The following is a 22,573-nucleotide window of genomic DNA, read 5'->3' on the forward strand; positions in this document are numbered from 1 at the left end:
ATTTCCACAGTTATACTACTCAATATACTTAACATCTATATCTAATTTGTTACTATGTAGTACCAGGGCACTGGTGGTTCTTCACAAATAAATAAATAAGAACATGACTGGGTAAGTTTCCTTTCTTGCATTTTCTTAAACTCCTGAAAGATAATAAAACATAAATATTTAAGTGCTTGTAAAAGAGGTTTTTCACTGCCAAATCATCTTTCCTGTAACTTTTCTTAGCTAAACAAATGCCCAGCTCCTTCTTCTCCCTTTCTCTTCCTGCTTCTGCCTCTTGCTCTTGCTCTTCCTTTTCCCTTTCTCCTTCCCTTTTCCCCATCCCTTTCTGTTCCTCTTCCTCTTCCTTGTCCTCATCTTCTTTTGCATCAGCTTCAGCTTATGCTTTCTCAACACAGCTTATGTCTCAGTTTATGTCTAGGACCCATGGAGGTGGAAGTCCTACTCTCCCAGAACTTTAGGCAGCCAAAAAGAGACTCAACCTGATCCGAATTGCACAACATGCTAAAATGGCACAAAAGCAACTAACCCTCCACAAGTCTTTCGTGTGCTGACTGTTGAACCCCTACAAGCTACGCCTCATGGTTTGAGATGGTCCTGACTCTCATCTTATTACATGCCAATAGTAAAAGGGAAACTGCACTCAGAGCTGGACTATTAGGCTCAGAAAACAGAAGAGAATTAAGATAGGATAAAATTAGTTTAGTTAATAAGTGCAATGAATTTTTTTTTAAGAATTTGATGTTTAAATTAATGGGGATGTAAGTACATGGACAGTATTTTGCCTTAATTAGGAATTGCTTATAAGAAAACCACCAATGTGTCTTCACTTCACTGATAACCTGACTTTATCCTGTTACCCAGTAAAACCATTTATTTCTGTTAAGGAACAGCTATTTAAAAAAGCTTAATATTCACTCATCAGTGTGCATCATTAGATTATCCCCTTTTTTAAGTTTAAAGACAATATTGTCTGAGTAACTCTCGCTTCTTGAGTGCTTGTGTTTCTGTAACCAAAATGTTACTCCACAAACAAAAGCGTACACATTTTGCCACTTCTGTGACACTCCTGGTAAAATTCATTTGTAGATGGCAGTTTCAGGCTAACATCTTAGCTTACTTTAAGGAGATACCACAACATGTCCTCCTACATGTTTCCTGCTCTGATATAAAGGTATAGCTAGAACACTGAAAGCATCAGTTCTTTTTGCTGGGCTAACCACCAACTCCTTTTTTAGGCACCCACCATCAGATATATCCTTCAGTGGGTTTGAAACCTGCTCTAATTCAGTTGTGAAGACTATTCCAGCATACGGTGTGTTGAGAATTGGGCTATTGTGACTTACAGGGTAGTCAGAGGAAAGAATAGAGGTTGTAGAAGGAAAATTTTAGGAAAGTGATGAGGAAATCAATCTATCTGACAAAATAAATGCTTGTTGCGGTTGCAGCTGTGCTGTAAGTAGTTCTCTTCATAAAAAAAAAGAACTTATTTTTGCATGCCTCAAGTCTGCTCACATGATTATCTGAAATGCAATACTTGAGACATAGGGGAGTGCAAATGTGAGGTGAGAAATTCCTAATACAATTCATTAGTGTATCTAAGCAACCAAGCAGAGGACTGGATGTGCTGTCTCATGGCCTTCTGAAACTTTACAGTACCTGCCACTCACCAGCGTGGTCCACTGACAACGGACATAAAAATGGAACCTTTGATAAATTTGACCTCAGGACAAGCAATATGATTAAGCTGTGGTTTAGCTTCATAGACCCATCATAAAAAGTATTCAAAAGAGCTGCTACAGGCTGAGAAGAATAAACTTTCCATCTCTGCTTCATTCAGCATGATGTGCCTCTCATTGCTTTCTTCTCTTCCTCAGCCCTACTTTCCCCTCCTCCTTCCCTTTTCAAGTCCTAATTCTTTCACTGCTTCCCATTCAGGCCTTGCCCTCTGCATTCAGTTTCTGCTTCTCATTCCCCTTTGCCCGCTCCCCACCCTGCCTGCTCCTTTTTGGGTTCAGTTCTTCTTACTTCAGGCTTTTATTTCTCTGAGGGATTTGAATAATCACTCCTTCTTTTTTGATCTCATTGTCATCTCAATAGGTCTTGCTGCCTTCCACCCTCTCCTCAAAAGGTAGGTTTCCAAAGAACGTATTCCCTCCAGAAAGGAGGAAAGGGACCTCTGAAACTCACTGACCCTTTCTAAATGGGATGTCCCATTGTATATCACAGAATTAGGAATTTTTCCATTGTATGAGAATGTTAACTTTGTTAGTGAATATTTTTTTAATGAGCACATTAAATTCCTCCTTAGCCTTAAAAAGATGTAACTTTATCTATTACTCTGCCATCATTAATTTTTGTCTCCACTTAGCTAATGGTCAGTTTTAACAAGGCTGATTTAGTCATATGCTAAATTTTATGTAAAACATCAGGAGGACAAATAGCCCTTACTAACAGCCAAATAAATGCTTTTATATTATATGAACTAGGAATCTAAAACAAGGATGACATAGAGTTCATATTCTTGACCACATTTTGAAAATGCCCCTCAAATCTAACATCTGCAGCTTGAACGCTCTTGAATGCAACTATGCACAGCTAAGCATCTGATCACACTGCTTGGGCAGAGAAGTCTTTCACATCTGTCTTTGTTCCTTGCCATAGGTCAGATAAAAAAAAAAAACATACAGAAACACCAGGTATCTCAGAAAAAAAATGCCAGACTCTGGCATTTCAGAGTCATAACTACTGAAAATAAAATAAAGAATAAGTAGAAAAAATAAAATAAGAAACAATTTCACATCTATTATCAAAGACTGGCTCACTCCTTTCACAATATGTGGAAAATGAAATAAAATTCTCAGTGATAGGCAGTCACAGCCAAGAAGACCTCAAGCCAAACTTCTTCAAAGGTCAAGGATACAGGCATAACATATTCAGCTACGCTTTTTGCTCCTTATGCATTCTTGCAATGGCAGACCACTGCAAGCTTGCTTGCAGCCCTTGTAGCTAGGCCAGGAAATGTTAAAACGTTCCTTTTTTTCCTGCAGTACCTGATAATGAGGGTACTAAATATGCATTCCAAAATAAAATGAATGCAGAACCATATGGTTAGTTCTGACTACTATCTTGCAGGGAAAAAAACACTCATGCTTCTGCTCTGTACTACAGATGGTTCTGATGGACAGCATCATGCAAAGCCACATTTTTATTGCTGAGGAAAATGTGAAAACTATTCTGAAAATCTATTTATGGAACACTAAGCTTCTATTAGACACAAGGATAGGTAACCAGAAAGTACCCTTAAAAAACTGCCATTTCTATTCTATATTCTGCTCCATATGTATTATCTGATCATGCAAACATCTTAGCAGCAGAAAAACTATCTTTTGACCAATGTATTGCTGGATCCAGCCCTTAAGATTCCATTTTCTTTTATCACTTTTGTCTCAGTTCCCAGAAATCTTATTTCTACCTGCAAGACTGAGCCTATTGTTCCTTGAACTTTTTTGTGCAGTAGAAAGTATGGTTATTTTTTCTTCTAAACTTGGTAAGTCTGGCTGCCTGGTCTTTTGAAGCAACAGTGGTCTTTATTAGTTGCATAGTAGATGCACCTGACTCATCACCTTAAGTCTGTGGGCTGTTGACTAGAGAGAAAAAAAAAATGGCAACAAAAATTATTCAGAGATCTCTTTTCCTTTACACTGAAAATTGAGATTCATCTCAACATTTTACTTGTTAATTGATGATGTAATTTTACCTTTTAGGCTTTCATTTATAATTTTCTTATACTATAGGACAGTAATGTCCAAAATATTCAATCTAAAGAGATCACAATATTGCCAAACAAAATTTTTCTGCAAAACATACACATTTAGATTAAAGTGTCTTAGAATGATCTCTTCACAAAACATAGGAACATTCATTTTAACAACATCAAAAAATCATTCTCATGTCATCTGCCTGTGAGCATAATATTATGAATTTCAGTCTGCTCCCCCACAAACTCAGAGGAAGAGAAATCCAGCCCAATCTCCCTCCTCCTCCTCTTTGCCCTTCACAAGAATTTAAATAAGATTTCCATATCTACTTTTACCACTTACATTCTGTTTCACAAATAAGCTGTTTTGTGTAAATGCAGATAGCACATGTTCACAGGCATTCCTGTTCTACATTCAGTCTCTACTAGTTTGCATAATTTTCTCTTTAGGGATTCTTACAAAAAGTGACAAGGGGATGGAAGTCTTTTTTTTTACCCCTCAGCCATGAATTCCATCTGTTGTCATGGCACTGAACCCAGTTGAATAGCAGCCAGCATTGCTTTTGATGTTCTGTAGGATTAGTAGAGATGTCTGATGTTATTGTGCAAGACTATTCATAGGAATAGATCTACCTGAACTTTATGCAAATGTTCAGTTGCTAAATTAATGCATAAATATTGTACACTATCAAAGTTCCCATTCTGAATGCATTCCCTTGGACCTTTAATATTTCCATAACAGCTCAAAGAAAGTTTTTGTACTTACTCTCATTGTACAAACACAAACCAAATGTATGCAGCATTTTGTTAGAAGTAGTTAAGAAATAATTTGGCCAATGAAATGTAGCTGATGATTCAACGAGGCAACTTTATTTCTGTGATCTTCTGATCAAAATATTTCATGGTTTGGCTCTACCTTTGACTCTGATGTTTTTTACTGAGCTATCAAGTAGACAAAGTTTCCATTGATCCTACCTCTGGGAGGAGTCAAATATACAACAATTAGAGGTCTGCAATGCCCAGGACACTCAGGTTGTCCTATTTCAGATCCTCAAATCTCTTCAAACACATTAATCAAACTTTCACAAATGCCCATGGAGTAGAAGAGGGGGGTTTGTTGGTGTTGGTGTTGTTTTCTTCCAAAGATAAGTATCAGTGCTGCTTAGGAGTTTTTCCTGCCATTTCTTTTTCATCAAAGGTATCAATTTTTTACCTTGTTTATAGATACACTTTAGAAAGATTTCCAAGTTTCAAGATACAGTTCTTATCAAAAAAGAGAACATCTTGCCTTGGCATGAGCTCAGGAAAAGGAAGTTTAAACAGTTTTCTGCAACAGATAATTACAAAGGGCAGCAAATGATCTGCCACTTCTTTTTCCTGTCTCTAGGAAAATGAGTTTGCTTCTGCTTCTCAAAGAGTAGCCAAGTTATATTGGGCCAGGGCAGTGGCTTTCCCCTTGGGGGGAAGAAGTAGCAATTGACACCTCCTGTACTCAATCGTCCTTCCCTGCAGGAGCAGCAAGCCTCTTTACTGTGCTGTTTCCTGCGGAGAGCAGTCTAGCACTTCATCCTTGGAAGAGAAACCTTCAGTTTTGCCTCTAGAGCTGAGAGGTCTTGTCTCAGCTCTGACACAGAATAGCAGCCTAGCGGATGGGTCTTTCTAGCAGAAGTGGAAGACTTGGGCCTAAGGTGCAGAGCAGACTCAACAGAGATGTGGGTTTGGCATCCCATAATGAAAGCACGTGCTTTGCTACTGACTGTCGTCTACTGCTTCAATAAAATGTTTAAAAGAGAGTGCTAGCCTGTGCTTTCTGCATCCTGAGAAGACAAGTAGGAGCTAGTTTTTTGTTTCTTTATTTTTCTGTCTAACTTCTGAAATATTACTGATTTGCAGCCCCATATGCAGCCCATGCTGTATTTCTAGATTAAACTGGCCTTTTTTTTTTTTTCCCCCAGGCTCATTATTTTCTTATCATCAACTGCTTGCACAGCCTACAAGGTTCTTGAGAATGGCATTGGACTCTTCTAGGTGCGTGCAATTTACTCTGGCTTTTCCACATGTGAACCCTCTTTAAATAAAACTGTGCAGCCAGACAAGCGGGATTTTATGTGGAGTAAATCCACCGATTTCAGTAGTAGTATACGGAAGTTACCCAGTACTAATTAACATGTTATTAAAGTAATTAATCATCTCCTGATTAGAAATGCAAATATAGAATACAGATACATTGCTCCACAGTTCAAAAGTAGTTTTCTGAGGTTTCTCAGGGGAAACAATAAGGATGGTTGGACTTCTTGGGATACAGAATGGAACAGAGAATGGCAGGATGCTGTGCTGGGCAGGTGGAGTTCCAGCTGGGGATGTCTTGCCCTGACTGATGACCCAGTAAGGCTAAAACTTGATAAATTTAGTGATGTTAGGGAGCTTTAAAACTACAATAACAAATACACAAAGAGCATCTGTTACAGATTGATAGAAGTAATTTTTTGTTTAATTTGAGAGAAAAAAAAGTATCATTTTTGAGAGTGAACTAACAAAAGGATTATTTTTTTTTGTTTTAAAAGAAGAAAGGCATCGTGGCCCACAGTATTTATTCTCCTTTCTATAAAGGCTTTTCACGCACACCTTCGATTCAGCCCATTAAATGTGTGTTTCTTGTGTAGCTGATGTATCAATGTCTGTACACGTGCAGCATCACATGTGGATGATCGGGATAGGGCTGGACATTAAATTGGTTTGGGATCAGCACAGCTTAGCCACTGGCGAGGCATTGACCACACACTCACTTTCTACCAATCTGTAAATCTCATTGCTGTGTGATGCCTCAGTCCCCAGCAGCTACAGCCCACAGAATATGTGTGGCAAGCGAGTGGCATTAGCCTGGAAACTCTGCTGAGCATCAGCTGCAGCCCTGCTCACCTCTCACTTTGACCTGGCCACCTCTGGTAGAGCAATGCAATATGCTCAAATATTTTCTGTACAGGCTCTGTGTCCTCAGGGCTTGACCATACATCCTTCAGCAGGACAGAGAAACAGATTACGACAGCTGGAGATATACATGATAACTATACCCTTGCTCTTCAATGAAGGAAGGGGACAAGAACAGACCATTACTGAACCAAATACAGAATACTGTATCTGGAGCTCTGCTGTGCCGGTGGGAGTCCCTTCTGCTGCTCCATAGTATGAAGAGGGTGGTAGAACACTGACAGTGGCAGCACTACAGTGACCCCATTCCAAGGTCAACCACAGCTGTTTTTCTGGTTTTCATGGTGCACAAAGGAAGGGGAAAAACTGAATCTGGAGTTCATCTGCAGGTTAGATTGAACCTCATCATGGTGAAAAATCTCTCCCTGTTACCATGAATACCATTTAGCCCCTGAATTAAACATTCAGTGCAGAGTATGCAATACAGATGCATGTCATACGTAGCCTGTAAAATTAATGATTGCCTTTTCACTGATGATTTGATTTATAAACCACATCCTTTGCAGGCTCCCAATGCACAGGTGCAGCACTGCTAGCTGAACATGAGCCCACGAGCTGTGTGGTAAGAAGGGATGCACATGTATTAGCAGCAGGCTCTATCAGTGAATTAGCTTTCATTTTTCACTGTCCTAGTCCTGCGAGTTAAGACTGAGATGCCCTTCAGTAAGCAGAGGAAGGCTTGGTTCCCTGCGCCTAAAGGGAAGAGTCTCATCTAGTGAATGTGTCATGGTATCTATCCATGTGAATTTTACTCAGTTTCATTTTTCCAGTCATTATTATCTCACGTAGCCCACAGGTAAGATACCACTGCAGGACAAACATATAGGTCCAAGGCCAGAATGATCCTGTCTCCTCTCAAGGACCACCCTGGCCATTAAAACATTTATTATCATTCTTAATAAGATCAAACATTTAGTCTCTTCTTTAAAAGCACGCACAAAAAGATGTTGAAGCACTCTTTTCTCAGTGTTTTAGTAGACTGCACTGTATTATTTGCATTTTATTTGGCTTTGGACTACACTGAGAGTATCTTCAGAGATAGGAACCTTGCTGATGAAAAGCAGAATTGTCTAATCTGTGTCAGTCATGTTGATGGATGCTGTAGATATCTTGATATTATGGTGCTCAGTACTGTCAGATGGAGCTTGCAGATCAGCATAAAATTATATTTATAATGAAGTTGGGAGAAAATGACAATTAAAATGTACTGTTAACAGGTTTTCAAAAAATGGCAGGAAGCCTACTGAGCTCTCTTCTCACAGTATATCACCAGCAAAAGTTTTAGACATAACCTGTTATCGAAAGACAGAGAGACAGCAAGAGAGCAAGACAGACCGAGATCTATCAAAGCAAAAGCATTTAGGGCCAGATTATGAAGCCCTTACCGCACTTACATGTCAAGTCCCATTGACTTCAACTTCTCATTAGCATGAGAAAGAGTTGCACAGTTTGGCCTTTAGTGAGACAGTAGGCTTAAAAAATACACATTTGTCAACTTTCAGCTGAAGCAACTCACTAACACTAATTCTATTCAGACTACCCAGCTAAAAGAAAATTCAATAAAGTACCTGCATTTTTTTTCTACGCACTCATGTACAGAGGGGTGAAATACTGTTCAATTTAGAGAATATAACTTCTAGTCTAAGATTAAAAAAAAGAATCACCGTCTGCTGCATTTTCTTCCTCAACTGCTGAGCCAGTCTTTCTGAAACTCATTATGATTTGGATTCAGTTTCTGCAATGTGCACAGATTTCACAGGTATTCAAAAATATTTCCTCTTTCTGTACAGAGAAACAAAACAAGTCTTACCAACAACTGAATATTTTGGGGCAAAAATTGCCTTCAGTAAGTTTGTACTAGGAGAAAAATACATATCTTGACATAAAAATAAACTACAGAGGGCTTTCCTTCACTCAGTGTTAGTAAGAATTAGTTATTTCCTAAACTTACAAGAATTTCGGAATTAAATGATGCAGATATGTTTTTTTTAAAGCTGTTCAGACAGTGAAAGGGAAGGTGCTGATTCAAAAGCTCTTTCCTGTATAGTCTTGAAATCTTATTCTGGCATTAAGGATGCCAGACAAATTAGACACCAGAGGCTGAATGCGTACTAGGATAGTTAAACAATTCAGGGTAAACTTTCAGGGCCCTCATCTCTTTTGGTAATCCTGTGTTTCAATACATGAACACAATTCAAGACTATTTTGTCCTTTGAGGATTTCCATAATGGTTTTGGAAGGTTAGTGTACAGTTCCAGTTGTTTTTAGATAGAATTCAATTGTATCTAAAGATACAATAATACAGGCAAGGCTCTGGATCGAAAAAAAACCAAACTGGATAGAATTGTTTGTCTATGGTATTTAAGAGATACTGGAGAAAAGAACCATGCAAATTTCAGGAGGGAGGTGGGCTAGGTAACGTATTTTATATCTTGTATGTTTGACGCTACAAATTTTAATTATTCCACCAGGTTTTTTTCCTACGCTTTCTCACCTGTTGCTGTTAAAGAACAACAACATGTCTCACTATGTATATAAATCTTCCTCTCTAATTGTTCTGGAGAGATTATTTCTCTGCCTCTGCAATCTGGCTTTCAAAAACATTTGTTTTGCACCTCGACTCTCCAAAGGCAGAAGGAAGTGACAGCTTTTAAAAGCATAAGGGCAGCTCCTATTCTACTAACAATTTCAAGGCTGAACAGGAGTCTCTAAGCATTGAAGAAAATGATCCTGTAGTACACAAATGTATTTTACAAAGTACAGAGGATTACATTAAACCATGAACCCTTGTAAATAGGGGAGTTGCACCACTGACTCCATCAGAGGCCAGGATTTCATCCTCATTGCATACCATAAAAAATTTCTAAATGCTCTCCTTCATATAATCTGAGCTTAAATTGCCTTCATAAAAAGGAATTATCCACCTTGTTCTGTAAAGACTCAATATGCTTATCTGAATGGAAATTCAGACAGATTTAGAATGGGAAAAGGTAGTGCTACAGCAACGTCAGTCCTAACGCCTAAAACTCTACACAGTCCATTTTTTACAGATACACCCTGGGACTGGGCAAGGACTGTCTTATCTGCATGGATTCTGCCCTTGCCATTGTCCTACCTGAACCTTGTGAGAATATTGCTCACAAGGAGGTGGTTATATGGGCGTTATATAGGATAATGTAGAAAATATTAGGAAGAGAAAGGCCATCTCATTTTCAGAGGCCTTCTTTTCCCAGGCTTGACCTAGAGGCCGCATTATAAAGCTACAGTCCTCACGAGGATTACTTGGTTTCAGCAAGAGTCATCTAGCATCTAGAAGAGAGATGTATAGGGACAATGGCATTTGAACCCAGGCTTTGTAATTTTACACAGCACGCTTCATAAAAGTACAAAGAAACTGAATGTAAAATATTTCAAATCTGGTCCTTTACTTACCATGTATAATGAGAAACTGTGAAACTGTTCTTTCAGGAAAAAGCCAAGAAGTTTTATAGCTACTGCACATTTGTTGCCTGTGACAAATGGATTTAATCCAGCACCACAAGATTTGAGTTACAAAAAAATCATTAATTTCATAAGAAACATGCTTGCCAGTATCATAAATTGTTGGTGATACTTACCTTCATCTTAATAAAGAATATTGGAGGTATAAGCCTGTTTCCTGATCTGTGGGAGCAAATTGTGCAGTTTCAGTGGATTTGATCTGTTTACATAGCAGACCACAGGTTTTATTCCAATCTTTTGTTTAATCACAAGCTTTCAGCATATGCTCTGGAAGTGTGGAAAAGGGACCTTTTTTTCCATCCTCCCTTTTCCAGTTATGGAATTTGTCACATCTTTACACACAGCAAGTCTTTCAAGGCTGCTGCCAACTTCAGGACAGCTAGCAGGTAAGGGAGAGCTCAGCAAGACCAACTGTCCAGCTCAGCACCATTCAGTGTGAATTGAAGTTCAGAAGCAACACTGCCACCCTGGCTGCATTTGTTTGTAGGGGAAGAACAGTGCACTTCTGTCCTCATCTTTTGATTTTATTTTATTTTTCCATATTCTTGGCTGTTGCTGGAGCCTGAAAGCTAATTCGAGATTACAAAATTTAAAAATATATATATATATATATATATATATATAGTGTGGGAGCTTGCTGTACTACACACACAAACCTCCACCCTTCTGTCCTCCCTCCCCTGTTAAAGTAGTTATCTTGCACATCAAACATTGGAGGATATTTTTGGTACATTCACAAATCACTCAGGAGATGAACAAGCTTATTTGTTCCAAATGATGAAAGTTCAAAGTATTTCATTTATGCTAACAGTTCATTAATGTAGCCACTCATGTGTGCTAATCCCACTTATTAAGCCTCCCTGTCTCCTATTAATAATAATTTAGCAGAATATGAGATGTTTCAACAAGGTTATTCATACTTTCATATATAATTATGCTAGATATAGGTATAGGATCTCGATAATAATCTTCATTTTCACAAAGCCTTTAATCTAAATAGAGCTTGGAGTGCCACAAACTGCACTAGGTGATCCACAGGCTACGTTTGTCTGAAATGCTGTTACCGAGCTGTCTGCAGAGTTCTTATCTCCAAAATCCCGTGTGAGCAGAGAAGAGCTGTTATCTTTCCTGAGCAGACAGAAACCTGTAGAGCAGAAAAACAAAGGAGCAGAACCCACAAAAGCACTTACCCAACTTAATGGGTCCCAGGACCTCCAGGCAAACTCTGGGAGTGCAAAGAAGCAGTGAACTTTGCAAATGAGGTGGGCAGAGGACCCGAGTCTCCCATTGCCTATGCGAGACCTTCCACTAGAACACAAGTGGCCATTTCCTTCTTCAGCAGTGCTTGAGAACTGAGCCAATTGTCTGCACCTTGAGAGATGATTGAGACCAAGATAGTTAAGCCTTGGCAGCCATCGTTGTCAGATCTGTTTTTAGGACCTGCTACAGCATTTTTCACCTCTGCTATAAGTAGCCTATTTCTTTCATCCCCCACAAAAGCAGTCAGCTTTATGTTTCACCTCCTCCAATCCCAAGAACAGCCCATTTCTTCCTCCTCCTCCATACAAGTACCACACCTTCCCTTTTTCCTCAGCACAGTTCTGCCATCTCATTGATCTGTTTTCCCACTCCCATACAGGGTAGCCCACCTTCTCCATACACTTGCACAATCAGCCCCCAAACTGCACTGTGCTAACAGCCTGCCTTTCTCTCCACCCTCCTGATTTCTGGCAACATCAGCTTGCCTGTACCCTCTCCCACCTGTTTCACAAGCACCCAAACCCTGTTCTGCCAAGCACTACAGCAGGATGAAAGGTATCTCCTCATCTCCACCAGGGAAGAAGGAGGAGGCCAAATAGAAGAATCCATGGTCCTAGGTACATGAAAGGACTGTGACCCTGATTGCACATGGGCACCAGTCAGCCTTGCAGGGAGGATACTGATCTGGAGAAAGGGGAATTGTCTGCCCATCCCTAACCCCTGAGGGGTGCAGCACTTACCTCAGGACCACAGATCTTACTCCAAAGCCAGGCATCTGAAGGCAATATGGAAGGAAACTCAACACCCGTGCCCCTTTGTGGATCTAGCTCCTAGCGCTTCCCTCAATGTGACAAACCACGGAGAGGATTCAGCCTGAAGGTGATGACTGAGTGCATGTACCCATACACAAGCATCTTGTTACACTTGAGATGCTTTATGCCTTTCATGCAACTCCTTATGGCTCTAGGTCTCATCTAAGTCCCGAGGCAGATCTAATAGCATAGCGTGCAGGTCATGGAGGTTGTCAGGTTCTCAGAGAGCACTAAATGCCTATATTTAGGAATCTGAATCGAGCCCTTAAATGTCTCCATGTATGTGAGGTATCTCAGTTCTCACAGTAGTCAGTAAATATCCAAACTGAGACACGCAATGGCGTTTAGAGAGCTATTCAGCACACCGTGCCAAGCAGACGCTGACATTTCATCAGAAAACACTGACCAGTTCTCCATGTGCTGTGATGGGTGCATAGTCATCTTGGAGGCCCTTACATTTATGTGTCTTCTGTTGCGAATTACAGCCTCCCCGCCAAGACAATCTAAAACAGAATCAGTAATTTAGCTTGGGCTTTTCAAGGACAGCCACAAAACAGGGCAGCCTACTGATTCTGGTAGGGTGAAATCATGTAACCTGACACTAAGGGTTGACTATCATCCCAGTATTTGTCCAAACATATTATATAGTATTTTAAAACAGTGAAAGATCACAATAGAAGTGACAACCCAGGCAAACAGATGGGTCTTCACACATTGCTGCTGATTCATAATACCAACTGGGAATGTTTCAGTCAGGTTGATTTAAGTAAAAAATACTCAATGACCTGCTCACAAATGACCAAACTCCTTTATGCTCCTCATGAACATGTTCCCATGCATAATCCCCTGTATTTCTTGATTGTCCCCTTTCTCCACTCTGGTCCCACTCCATATAATCAACCAATCCTTAGGGTATTTTTCCCTGGTGGTCCCAGTTTTCCTATATCTGTATCCAAATTTGGTATTCTTGTACAGTTACTTAGGTAATTTTGTCCTCACATGGTTTTACTCATATCTTTACGTAGGTATTGCTGGCATTGCAAGTTCTTCTCCCCAGAAGACCCCACTATTGCCCTCCAATTATGAAGTTTGGCCACCTCTCATGTAACTCACCCTTAACCAACTGTGAAACACAGCCAGCCTTCATGGTACAATTTGTAACTTTTGACAGCTTCTCACTCATTACATTACATCCCACAACATAACATCTCATGTCATGTTCAATTAGCTGAACCTCAAGCCAGGGCCCACTCACCTCCCTGCATACCAGTTGGCTGCTTAGCTTTTCCTTAGGTGGTCCCTAACCCTTACCTTAACCATAAAACTTACTGGGAGGGATTTTGCTTTCTCCTGACATTTAGTTCCATGGAAATGTTTACTTTTTTCCAATTGTATTTTAAAATAAGCAACATTTGATAAAACATAACCTAATGGCATGTTCATTACTTGCAGACAGAATATTTTGATGTTTTGTTATCTTTTTTTTTTTCTGGTGTATTTAAATGTGCTATAGTTTATGCCATCACTCAGGACCACACCTGTAATTAACGAGACCTCTAAAGGCTTCAGCTCTCCATGCTGAAGGCACCTGTTAACAATGTAATGCAAAAGTGTCATTTGGCTCTGAAAAAGCAGCCATGCTCTCTCCAATGGTTAGTAGATGCCTAGGGATGAGGAAAAGGGGACTGGTGTATTATGTTTTTCCCAAGTAATCTGCAACCCCTCACTAATTCTGAGTTTGGGACATTTACTGGGACTGATGGTATATGTCCATTTAATAATATTTAACGACTCTTTCTTCCAAAGTCTTGTTGGCCTGCCCTTGAACATTCATAAATTCACTGAGTCCAGAATACCATTGCCAAGGATCTCCACAGGACCGACTATCACTCCAGGAAGAACCTTGGGTTTGGAGTCTTTTTTGAATTTGGCTCATACTAGCTTCATTTGCTGCCAGCAGTTTCTTCTGTTGGACAAGTGAGCTGTCATTCCCCATCTGCCCTCTCCGTGGTCTGGTCTGGTTCTGCAGACCTTGATCGTAGGTTGTCTCTTCTCCAGATTGAAGATACCCAGATCCTTTTTTTCCCTCAAATTCCCCAAATAGATTCCTACTCGTTCACTAAACATAGAAGCTGTCCCACCTTATATGAGTTTGATCACCTTTGTTCTTCTCAGAAGAACATAATTTGGGGATTTGTGTGTGTGTAGTGAGAAAAAAAAAAAGAATAATTTTGTATTCAGTCTGAGTCAGAAGCGGCAAGAGAGAAGAGGATTTGTAGAGTGGCATAAGTAATGCGCTCTGGTTTGTTCTCTATTCAATTTCTAATAATTATTAATAATGTTTGCTTTTTTTGACATCTGCCAAGTACTGAGCTAATATTTTCATACAACCATCTATTATAACCCCAAATCTCACTCCTGAGTGGTAACTAATCTCAAATCTCATCATTTTCTATTAGAACCTAAGATTCTTTTCTCTACATGCATCACATTTTTCTCTGTGTATATTAAATTTTATATATTTCAGTTGCCACAGTTGATGGGCAGCTCTGAAGATTTAATAGCAAACCAGGATATGTCTATGTTTTCTGATTAAATTTTATTCAAATTTAAGTTAGTCTTTCAAGCAACAGATGTTCTGAGATCTTAGAAGCCATTACAATGGAACAACTGCCTTAAATACTTATAGATGTTAAGGAGAAACAGTGCTTTACTTAGTTATTTTTTCTCTGCTTCAGAAACTTGTGCCTTTTGTTTCTATGTGCTAGAAGCCAATGTCTCTGCCTCTGTTTATTTTCCTATCAATGTACCAGCAACGTTGGTGGTACTGTCAAAAGAAGGATGAGCTGTGAACAATTTATTTTGCAAATACCTTGAATGCCGACAGTGGCTATTTCTGAGATGAATTATGGCATACCAACACACCACTGTTGTTCTGTTGCTGTTTACTTTTATCCCCAGGTGAATAATAGTTTTCAAAAACACACATTTAAAAGCAATGAGAATAATAGCAAATATTAGGTCATTTCCATAATCTAAGTTGCTTTTAGTTTCAGTTAAAATTGAAATATACCCTGTAAAAGTGGTACAATCTTCTATAAGCAAAAAAATGCAGAGAAAAGATTGTAAACATGCATTTAGGAAAAAAAAAAAAAAAAAGTCTGTGCTTCATTTGCCAGCAGTAAAGTGTTCCTACCATTCAATATGCATTATTTGAAAACTCCTCAGTGCAGCAGCATCAACAATGTTTACCCATGCATGATGATTATGATAAATTGTTCCAGAGACTTCATATCTATTGTGCTTGTGGGTCAGTACTTGCTGTAATAAGGTGGCCACCAGATTCACAAATGAAAGAGAAAAAAAATGGTAAATGTGATGTCAACGTTGAAAATACTGTTTGATTAGATCTGTGAATGAGCCAAAACGACTTGCTTTTGGTTGGAATTGACCCAGTAGATCTCAGTTTAATGGCTGGTTGCAGGGGGGATTTATTTATTTTTTAATTTACTTACTATTAAATGGGGTATTGTTAGAGCCTGCCACATACATAGGAACTGTCTGTTTACTCTGCATGATCAAGTATTTGAGCCTATGCATGCCTTCAATACATAGCATGAGCATGCACCAGAGTTTTCCATTTGGGCTTGCTGTTTTTGTAAGTATACGTTTCAGTTTTACTTGTCCGAATTTCCTGTCAGGATGTACACTATCTTCAAAAAGAAGGCAGAATAAAAAGAGCCTTTTAATCACCAACACCACTGAAAACAGTGCCTTATTCTGCAGTTATTGATTGAAAGAACCTTCTTCACTGGGATAGAAAACGTTTCTTTACGCTCCGTAACGAGCGCTTGACGAGCGGTCAGAGCCGCAGGGGAAGGGGAATTGTTACTTGTAGGCACAGTTCACTGCATGGGTGACAGAAAAGACGGTGGGCTTCTTACCCGTCTCAAAGCAGAGGGCCAAATTCAGTGCCTGGATAGTTGTAAGGAGCTGGGAGAGGCTTTGCACCAGGCTGCCACCATCCCTGGCACTCAAGCAGACCTGTTTCTACCTGCCCTTCCACAGAAAAACAAGCAAAACCAAGACTTCCTAGGAGGTCCTACCACCCTGTGCTTGGGGACCCTGGGGGGGATTGGATGTTAAATAATTCACTCCTGCCCACTCTTCATTTATCATTTCAGGAGTTACCTTATCTGTCCCTGCGGGAAACTACTGTGTTGCTAACAGGTAACCATGCAGTGAGATGATACGCAGTGTGGTCATAGCTGTGCTTTGTGCTCCCAATCTTACATTTAATAATCCAAGCAGAAATGAATAGGAATGCTAAACAGGAGAATGAAATATTATTTTCGTTTTCTCTGTTGCTGCATAGCAGGAGGGAAAACAACCAAATGGCCCTGGAGGCATGTCGGTTTGTCTAGGACATAGGAAGGGATTTGCAACTGGATTCAGAGCATTTTACGTGGCCATGCCTCTCCCAGAGCTGAAAACAGAAAGTCAGCCAGTTATGCATCTTTCTTCACAGATAGGTTTCATGTGGAAAAATAGCACCAACCTTCATGGCAAATGTTGGAAACACTTGTTTGCAACAGGTGTTGAGTAGTAGCAGTGGGTGCTGAGTAGTGGTGTCGAGTGCTACATCGCAGAGAGGTAAATTGTGACCGAACAGCTACAAATGAGTACAAAGGAAATGCAGACAAATTTGACTCAGTGCTCATGTACATATATAGAAACCAATCTATTCAAAGTTTGCATTGCTTCATTGCTTATTTCTCATAGTCTATAACCATTCTGGTCGGTAAGCAGTGGGGTTGGAAGGTCATTCTCCAGCAGATTTAACAAGGTGCAGCTGTTTTGACACTGAAGGAATCAGCTAGGTACACACTGGTTTCGCCAGAAGAGAGAGTTTGGAGAGAGAGATGTGTTTTTTTTTATTTCAAGATCAGCTGATAAAGCTGGGAGAAACAGGTATTTAAGATTTGTAGCCCACAAACATTTCATTAGATCATCTGCTTTGCCAGAAGATGTGCTACTGAAGCCTTTTCCATGGCTAGGCCAGACTGCTGCTTAAAAAGACAGGTTTAAACCCTGCTGTCTTTAGTGCACCTAACAGCCCAGCTCTGTTCAACAACTGGTTCCAACTGAGAAGTAAAATAATGAAACCAAACTATGTGAATAGACTTTGTCTTTCGCCTAGCTCTTCTCAGGGTCGGGTCTGATGCTACCCGGCTGCTACCAAACTCTCAAGTTCTGATCCTTTTCTGCAAGGAAAATACACACCATCTACTGTCCTTGGGTTTAGCTTTGAAAAGAAGTTGAGCCACATCTTCTGTTCAGTAAAAAGGGCCAAATAAGAGGTTCAATGTCACCATTTTTGTTGTCTTTCTGTGTTCTTTAAAGGCAACTGAATTGGGAAAGTAATGCCTGAGGCCAATCAAAAAAAAAAATTGAACTTCCTTAAAATGTGGGGGAAAATAGTGTTTATTCATTTTGTAATTAGTGTTTAAGGATCTTGAAACACTAACATGCCAAATAAAATCGAGGTAGACAAAAATACTGGGTTTACTTTCACTTTGCATCTTAATAATACTAAAAAAAGGTTTGAGATCCTATACTAATAGTCTCCCATGTAAAGGGTGTTTAATATTAAATACTTATGGGAATAAGTTCTCTGAAAAAAACAGTACTCTAACCAGACAGATCTGATAAATTTGTCTTCAGCATGACACTCGGGCTTTGGGTTGTATTACGTCTGAATGATATTCCTAATGATGGTAGCTTTAACTATTGCCACAACAACACACCTTTTGCACACACCTGTTTATTATTTTGAATTTACACATGGATTTATCCAGCAAATTAGAAAATAAAGATGGAAATCCACCAGATTTTTAACATTTTTGTACCATACCTAACAAGACATACTGGTAGTATAGCCTTCACACAGGCAAGAAAGAAAGAAAAAAAAAATAAAAGCTGCATGTAAAGCCTAAAAAGGATTTGACAAATATCAAAGACAGCATGGAAAATGAAAACATTTACCACAACAGCAGAAGAACATAAATGCAACAAAAAATTGACATTATACTGAAAAAAACCAAACCATAAGCACTCAAAACAAGCTATGAAAAAAGCTGAACAAGACATGGAATGACTCACCCTGGAAAATAACAAGATTGTCACAATCCAAAGGAAAATACAGTATCAACACTAAAGAGAGGTTCACTTAGACTGAGAAAAATGTAACAATGGATAAAAAGAGCAGATTTGAAGAAAATATTCAATATCAGATGAGGAAAAAAAGATGAAAATTAAAGAAAGTTAAAAAGAAATAAAAAGGAAAAGACTTATCAAACAAGGAAAACATTAACAGAGAAACTAAATAGGGACCAGTTTCTCATTAAGACTTGCTAATGTTCCATAAAATGATAAGTAGAAATATTATGTAATGAAAGAACAGCTTTATGTAAATCTGCAAAATATTTACTAAAGGGTATTGCAATGAGAATAAGTCATATTGCTAAGTCATCAATAAGAATACTAAGTTTTAAAGAAATAGAAAACCGCAATGTTAACTGTAAGTCCTTTTCATGTCTGCTTGGTATTGTATCATTTTGTGGGTAATTTATAATTCACATGGGAGAAAGTGGAAACAATAATACAAATCACATTGTTAGAGCTAGTGAATTGATTTGCTTGACAGATTTCCTTATTTCCAAATGAATTTCAGTCATTTTGGCTTGATGCAGCACAAGCTAAAACATCATTACTTGACAGCTAAATGTGAAGGTGAACAGTGTCACCCTACCGCAGCCAAACATTTCCTAGACTATAGATAAAGTTTTTTCCCCCAACCATTCTTCAGCGCAAGAACCAGAGGGGCAATTGTAGGAATTGGCCACTGCCCTGGTGTCTTTTCTAAACCAATGACACCTGTTCAAAGCAGCTGTAAACTACGATCACATCAGGATATTATAATTTTATTCTTATTCTGACCAGATATGCATATGCACTGAAAGGCCAGAGATGAACCTTCTAATCAATCCTTATTATCTCTGTATTAGAGGTTACAAAACTGCAGTTAAATGCACACAACTGCGCGGTTGTGTTTTAAGGTGACTAAATTCTTGATGGAAAGGTTTCAAATGATGGAGAGTAGCACATTAACTGGTGATCTGTCCTAAATGTTTATCATTCACCTTGTAAAATATTACAGTGTGTTAACTACTGGAAGTGAAAGCTAACTAATGGTGCCATGACCATGTCAGGACCAGATTCTCTCTGAGTAGTAATTTACTATGGAAAACTAGGAAATAGTTGAACGCTGTGCTTGCCCTTCCATGTGGGCATGTTCACGATGGGTAACTCATTCATGGTATGAACAAAAGGGGATTCTTAAAGAAACCTTGTAAGAAAGGGAGCACATCGACCTATCTAAAGTTCTTCTGCACCCACCTAACTAGGTAACCACGTTAGCAGGCAGCCATTAAAGGCGATCCTTTAGCTTTGTCAGAGAGCGTCACAAAGTTTTGGCCAGAACTGAGAACCTGGAGATGAAAAGCTACCAATTGCTCAAAAGTTGGTCTCCACCAAGGCGGAGGGGGAACCTGGAAGCTGCTGCAAGCTCACACATACAACACAAGAGTTATGTCTACCTCTGGGCTTGAGAGGAAAGCCAAGCAGAGGTACAGCCTGAGTGCCATGCATTACTGCACTCCTGCAGGCATTGGCTTTATACTATATATTTGAGTAATACCTATACATACTGCTGTGCAATATTGTATAATTCTTATTCCTACTAAGAAATTAAGCCAATGGCCGGGGGTTTATCTCAAATCTATTATCCATGGGTATTAGTAGTTTGTCTTGCATGTGTTTGTGCATGTTTGCATGTGTATGGGTTTGGAAATCGCTACAGTTGTTTCCTGGCATCTAAGTTCTTTCAATAACATGAAAATCAGCTGACTAAAATCTTTAACAACATTTTCCCTTAGGACAATCCTAAAATAGTTTTTTATTGGTGGAGCTCAGCACATGGAAATTTTTTCTTCCTGTGATACCAGGAGCCCACTTAACGAGAACTGTCATTCAAAGTTAATCCTCCTCCTAATGAACTAACCCCTATTGTACGTAAACTCTGTAGTACCCTGAAAGATGCTGACCTTGCATGAGAAGACACGTCCTCAGTCTGCTTTCCAAATACAACCGAACTCCTGAGCATCTTAGCACTTTCTCCTCTAACTTCTCTTCACTCAGAAATTTCCAATTTGCTTCACGTTGAGTTAGCTCTATGCCATCCCCGTCAGGTAGAGCAGGTGGACATCAAAATGAAAAGCTGACACAGCACTTTTTTTGTTTTCCTTGAAAGCCAAGCTGGCAGAAGCAGCTCCTGTGCCCGAGGACCAAGAGGCCTGGAATAGCAGGGTACCTATAAAGTACCAAGTGTTTTTACACTGAAGTTGCCCACCATTAAAAGTCTCATCACAACTGTGCTGAGCAGACAGTTTCACTCCGATGGGAACAGTATCGCAAACACAGAAACCATTCACACGGCTCCTGAGCCACACTGCACTTCAGTGGGCCTGGGGTGGAGCGGGAGCTTCTGTGTGTCACCCCACGGTCCCAAAGCCCAGAGAGTTTGTCAGGGGTGTTCCTAGCACACACACCCCCTTTCACACCAGGGCACCCAAGTGGGCTCAGCTCAGCCGGGAGGGCTGCGGGGAAGGTGGCCCCAGCCCAGCAGGCAGGGTGCCCGCTCCCTCCGGATCGGGGTGCTGCTCAGGGCAGGGGGGTGCCTGGCCGGAGCCCCTTGCTGAGACCCCCGGCCCGGCGCCCGCCCCGCCGGCACTGCCGCCCCCGCCCGCGCTCCCCCACCACGGGGCCCTGCTGTATGTTTCCCGCAATCTTCCACGTCTTGGCTGGGGGGGTTGGGGTTTGGGGGCTGGTGGTTGTGGGTTTCTTTGGGGGGTGGTGGCGATGATCTTGTTTTCTCTTCCCGAAGACAGGGTGCCAGCGCCCGCGCCCTGACCCACTTCTAAGGCAGATAATGACATGCTGCTGCTCCAGCCCCCTTCCCCCGCTCCGCCGCCAGTTCCCAGGGAACACGGATCATCCCGGCTTCCCGGCTCCGGGAGCAGCCCGCAAACGCCACCTACGTCCAAGGCGGCAGCGCTCACCAGCCCCGCCGGACGCCCCGCGACTATTCCCACGGTGACCCGCAGCGGCCAGCGCCGCCAGAAGCGGGCCCTTCCCTTCGGTCCCCGCCGCGCAACGGGGCGCCTCCGCCTCCCCGCGCTGCGGCACCCCCGCAGGGCTGCGCGGCCCCGCACCGCGCCGGCCCCCGAGACCCCGGCAGCCCCCCGCCGCCCCCTCCCCGCCGCCAGCGTCGGAACAAACTTTTCCCCGCACGCTGGCGGGGGGTGGCGGTGTCCCGGGGGGGCTGCCCTCGCGCGGAGCCGCTCTCCCACACGCCGGCGCTGTGTTGGGGGCGGGGGGGGGGGGGGGGGGGTTCGGCCGCGGGGCCACGCTTCGGGCGCGGTGACGTGACCCCCTCCCGGCCCCCAGCCCCCTCCCTCCCGCTGGCTGGGGGGGGTGTGGAGGGGTGGGGTGCCCCTCCCGCCGCGGACGCACACGCACCCCCCACCCCACCCCCCGCATACACTCACACGCACGCAGACACACTCACCCGCGCGCGCCCGCCCAGCAGCGCGCGGTCTCCGCCCCCCCGCGCGCACACGCGCGCACACACACACACACACACACACACACACACACACGCACAGACATACACACCGAGCGCCCGCGCGCACCCCCGCACACCCGCGCGCACAGCCCCGCGCACAGCCCCGCGCACGCACAGCCCCGCCACACGGCAGCGCGGCCGCTCGGCGCGGGGCGCGGCGCGCAGGGCGGCCTCCGGTGAGCCCCCGGCGAGCCCCGCGATGCGCTGAGCCGAGCCGCGGCGCCGCCAGCACCCAGCGCCGCTGATCCCGCCCGCCCGCGGCGTGGGGGCGGCCGCCGGGCGCGGAGCCGGCTCCCCGGCGGGGAGAGGCGCGGCTGCCCACGGAGGCAGGCAGGCAGGCAGGCAGGCGGCTGAGAGGCAGGCAGGCGGGCAGGCAGGCAGACGGACGGGAGGAGGCAGAGGACGATTTGGACATGCTCATTCTAGGGCGCTTGGTTGCCTGCATCCAGCTCGTCTGTATCCTCAGAGTGGGTGAGTGATATTTGCGTGAATTCATCTTCGGGT

General features: G+C 42.0%; 1 protein-coding gene across 7 annotated transcripts in view; it reads left to right on the plus strand.

Moving 5' to 3' along the window:
• PTPRZ1 (protein tyrosine phosphatase receptor type Z1) overlaps window positions 1–22,573 on the plus strand; it is a 183,740-nt gene that overhangs the window by 16,300 nt on the left and 144,867 nt on the right. For all 7 annotated transcript variants that reach the window (XM_080393865.1, XM_080393867.1, XM_080393866.1 and 4 more), the window contains exon 1: window positions 1–22,540. This exon is cut by the window's left edge and continues 16,300 nt beyond it. In XM_080393865.1, the coding sequence (XP_080249991.1) occupies window positions 22,483–22,540 (58 nt within the window). In that variant the 5' untranslated portion in view covers window positions 1–22,482. The remainder of the gene's footprint in view (window positions 22,541–22,573) is intronic.

This window comes from Falco punctatus (assembly GCF_963210335.1).
Source record: "Falco punctatus genome assembly, chromosome: 6".
In the NCBI taxonomy this organism is placed as follows: domain Eukaryota; kingdom Metazoa; phylum Chordata; class Aves; order Falconiformes; family Falconidae; genus Falco; species Falco punctatus.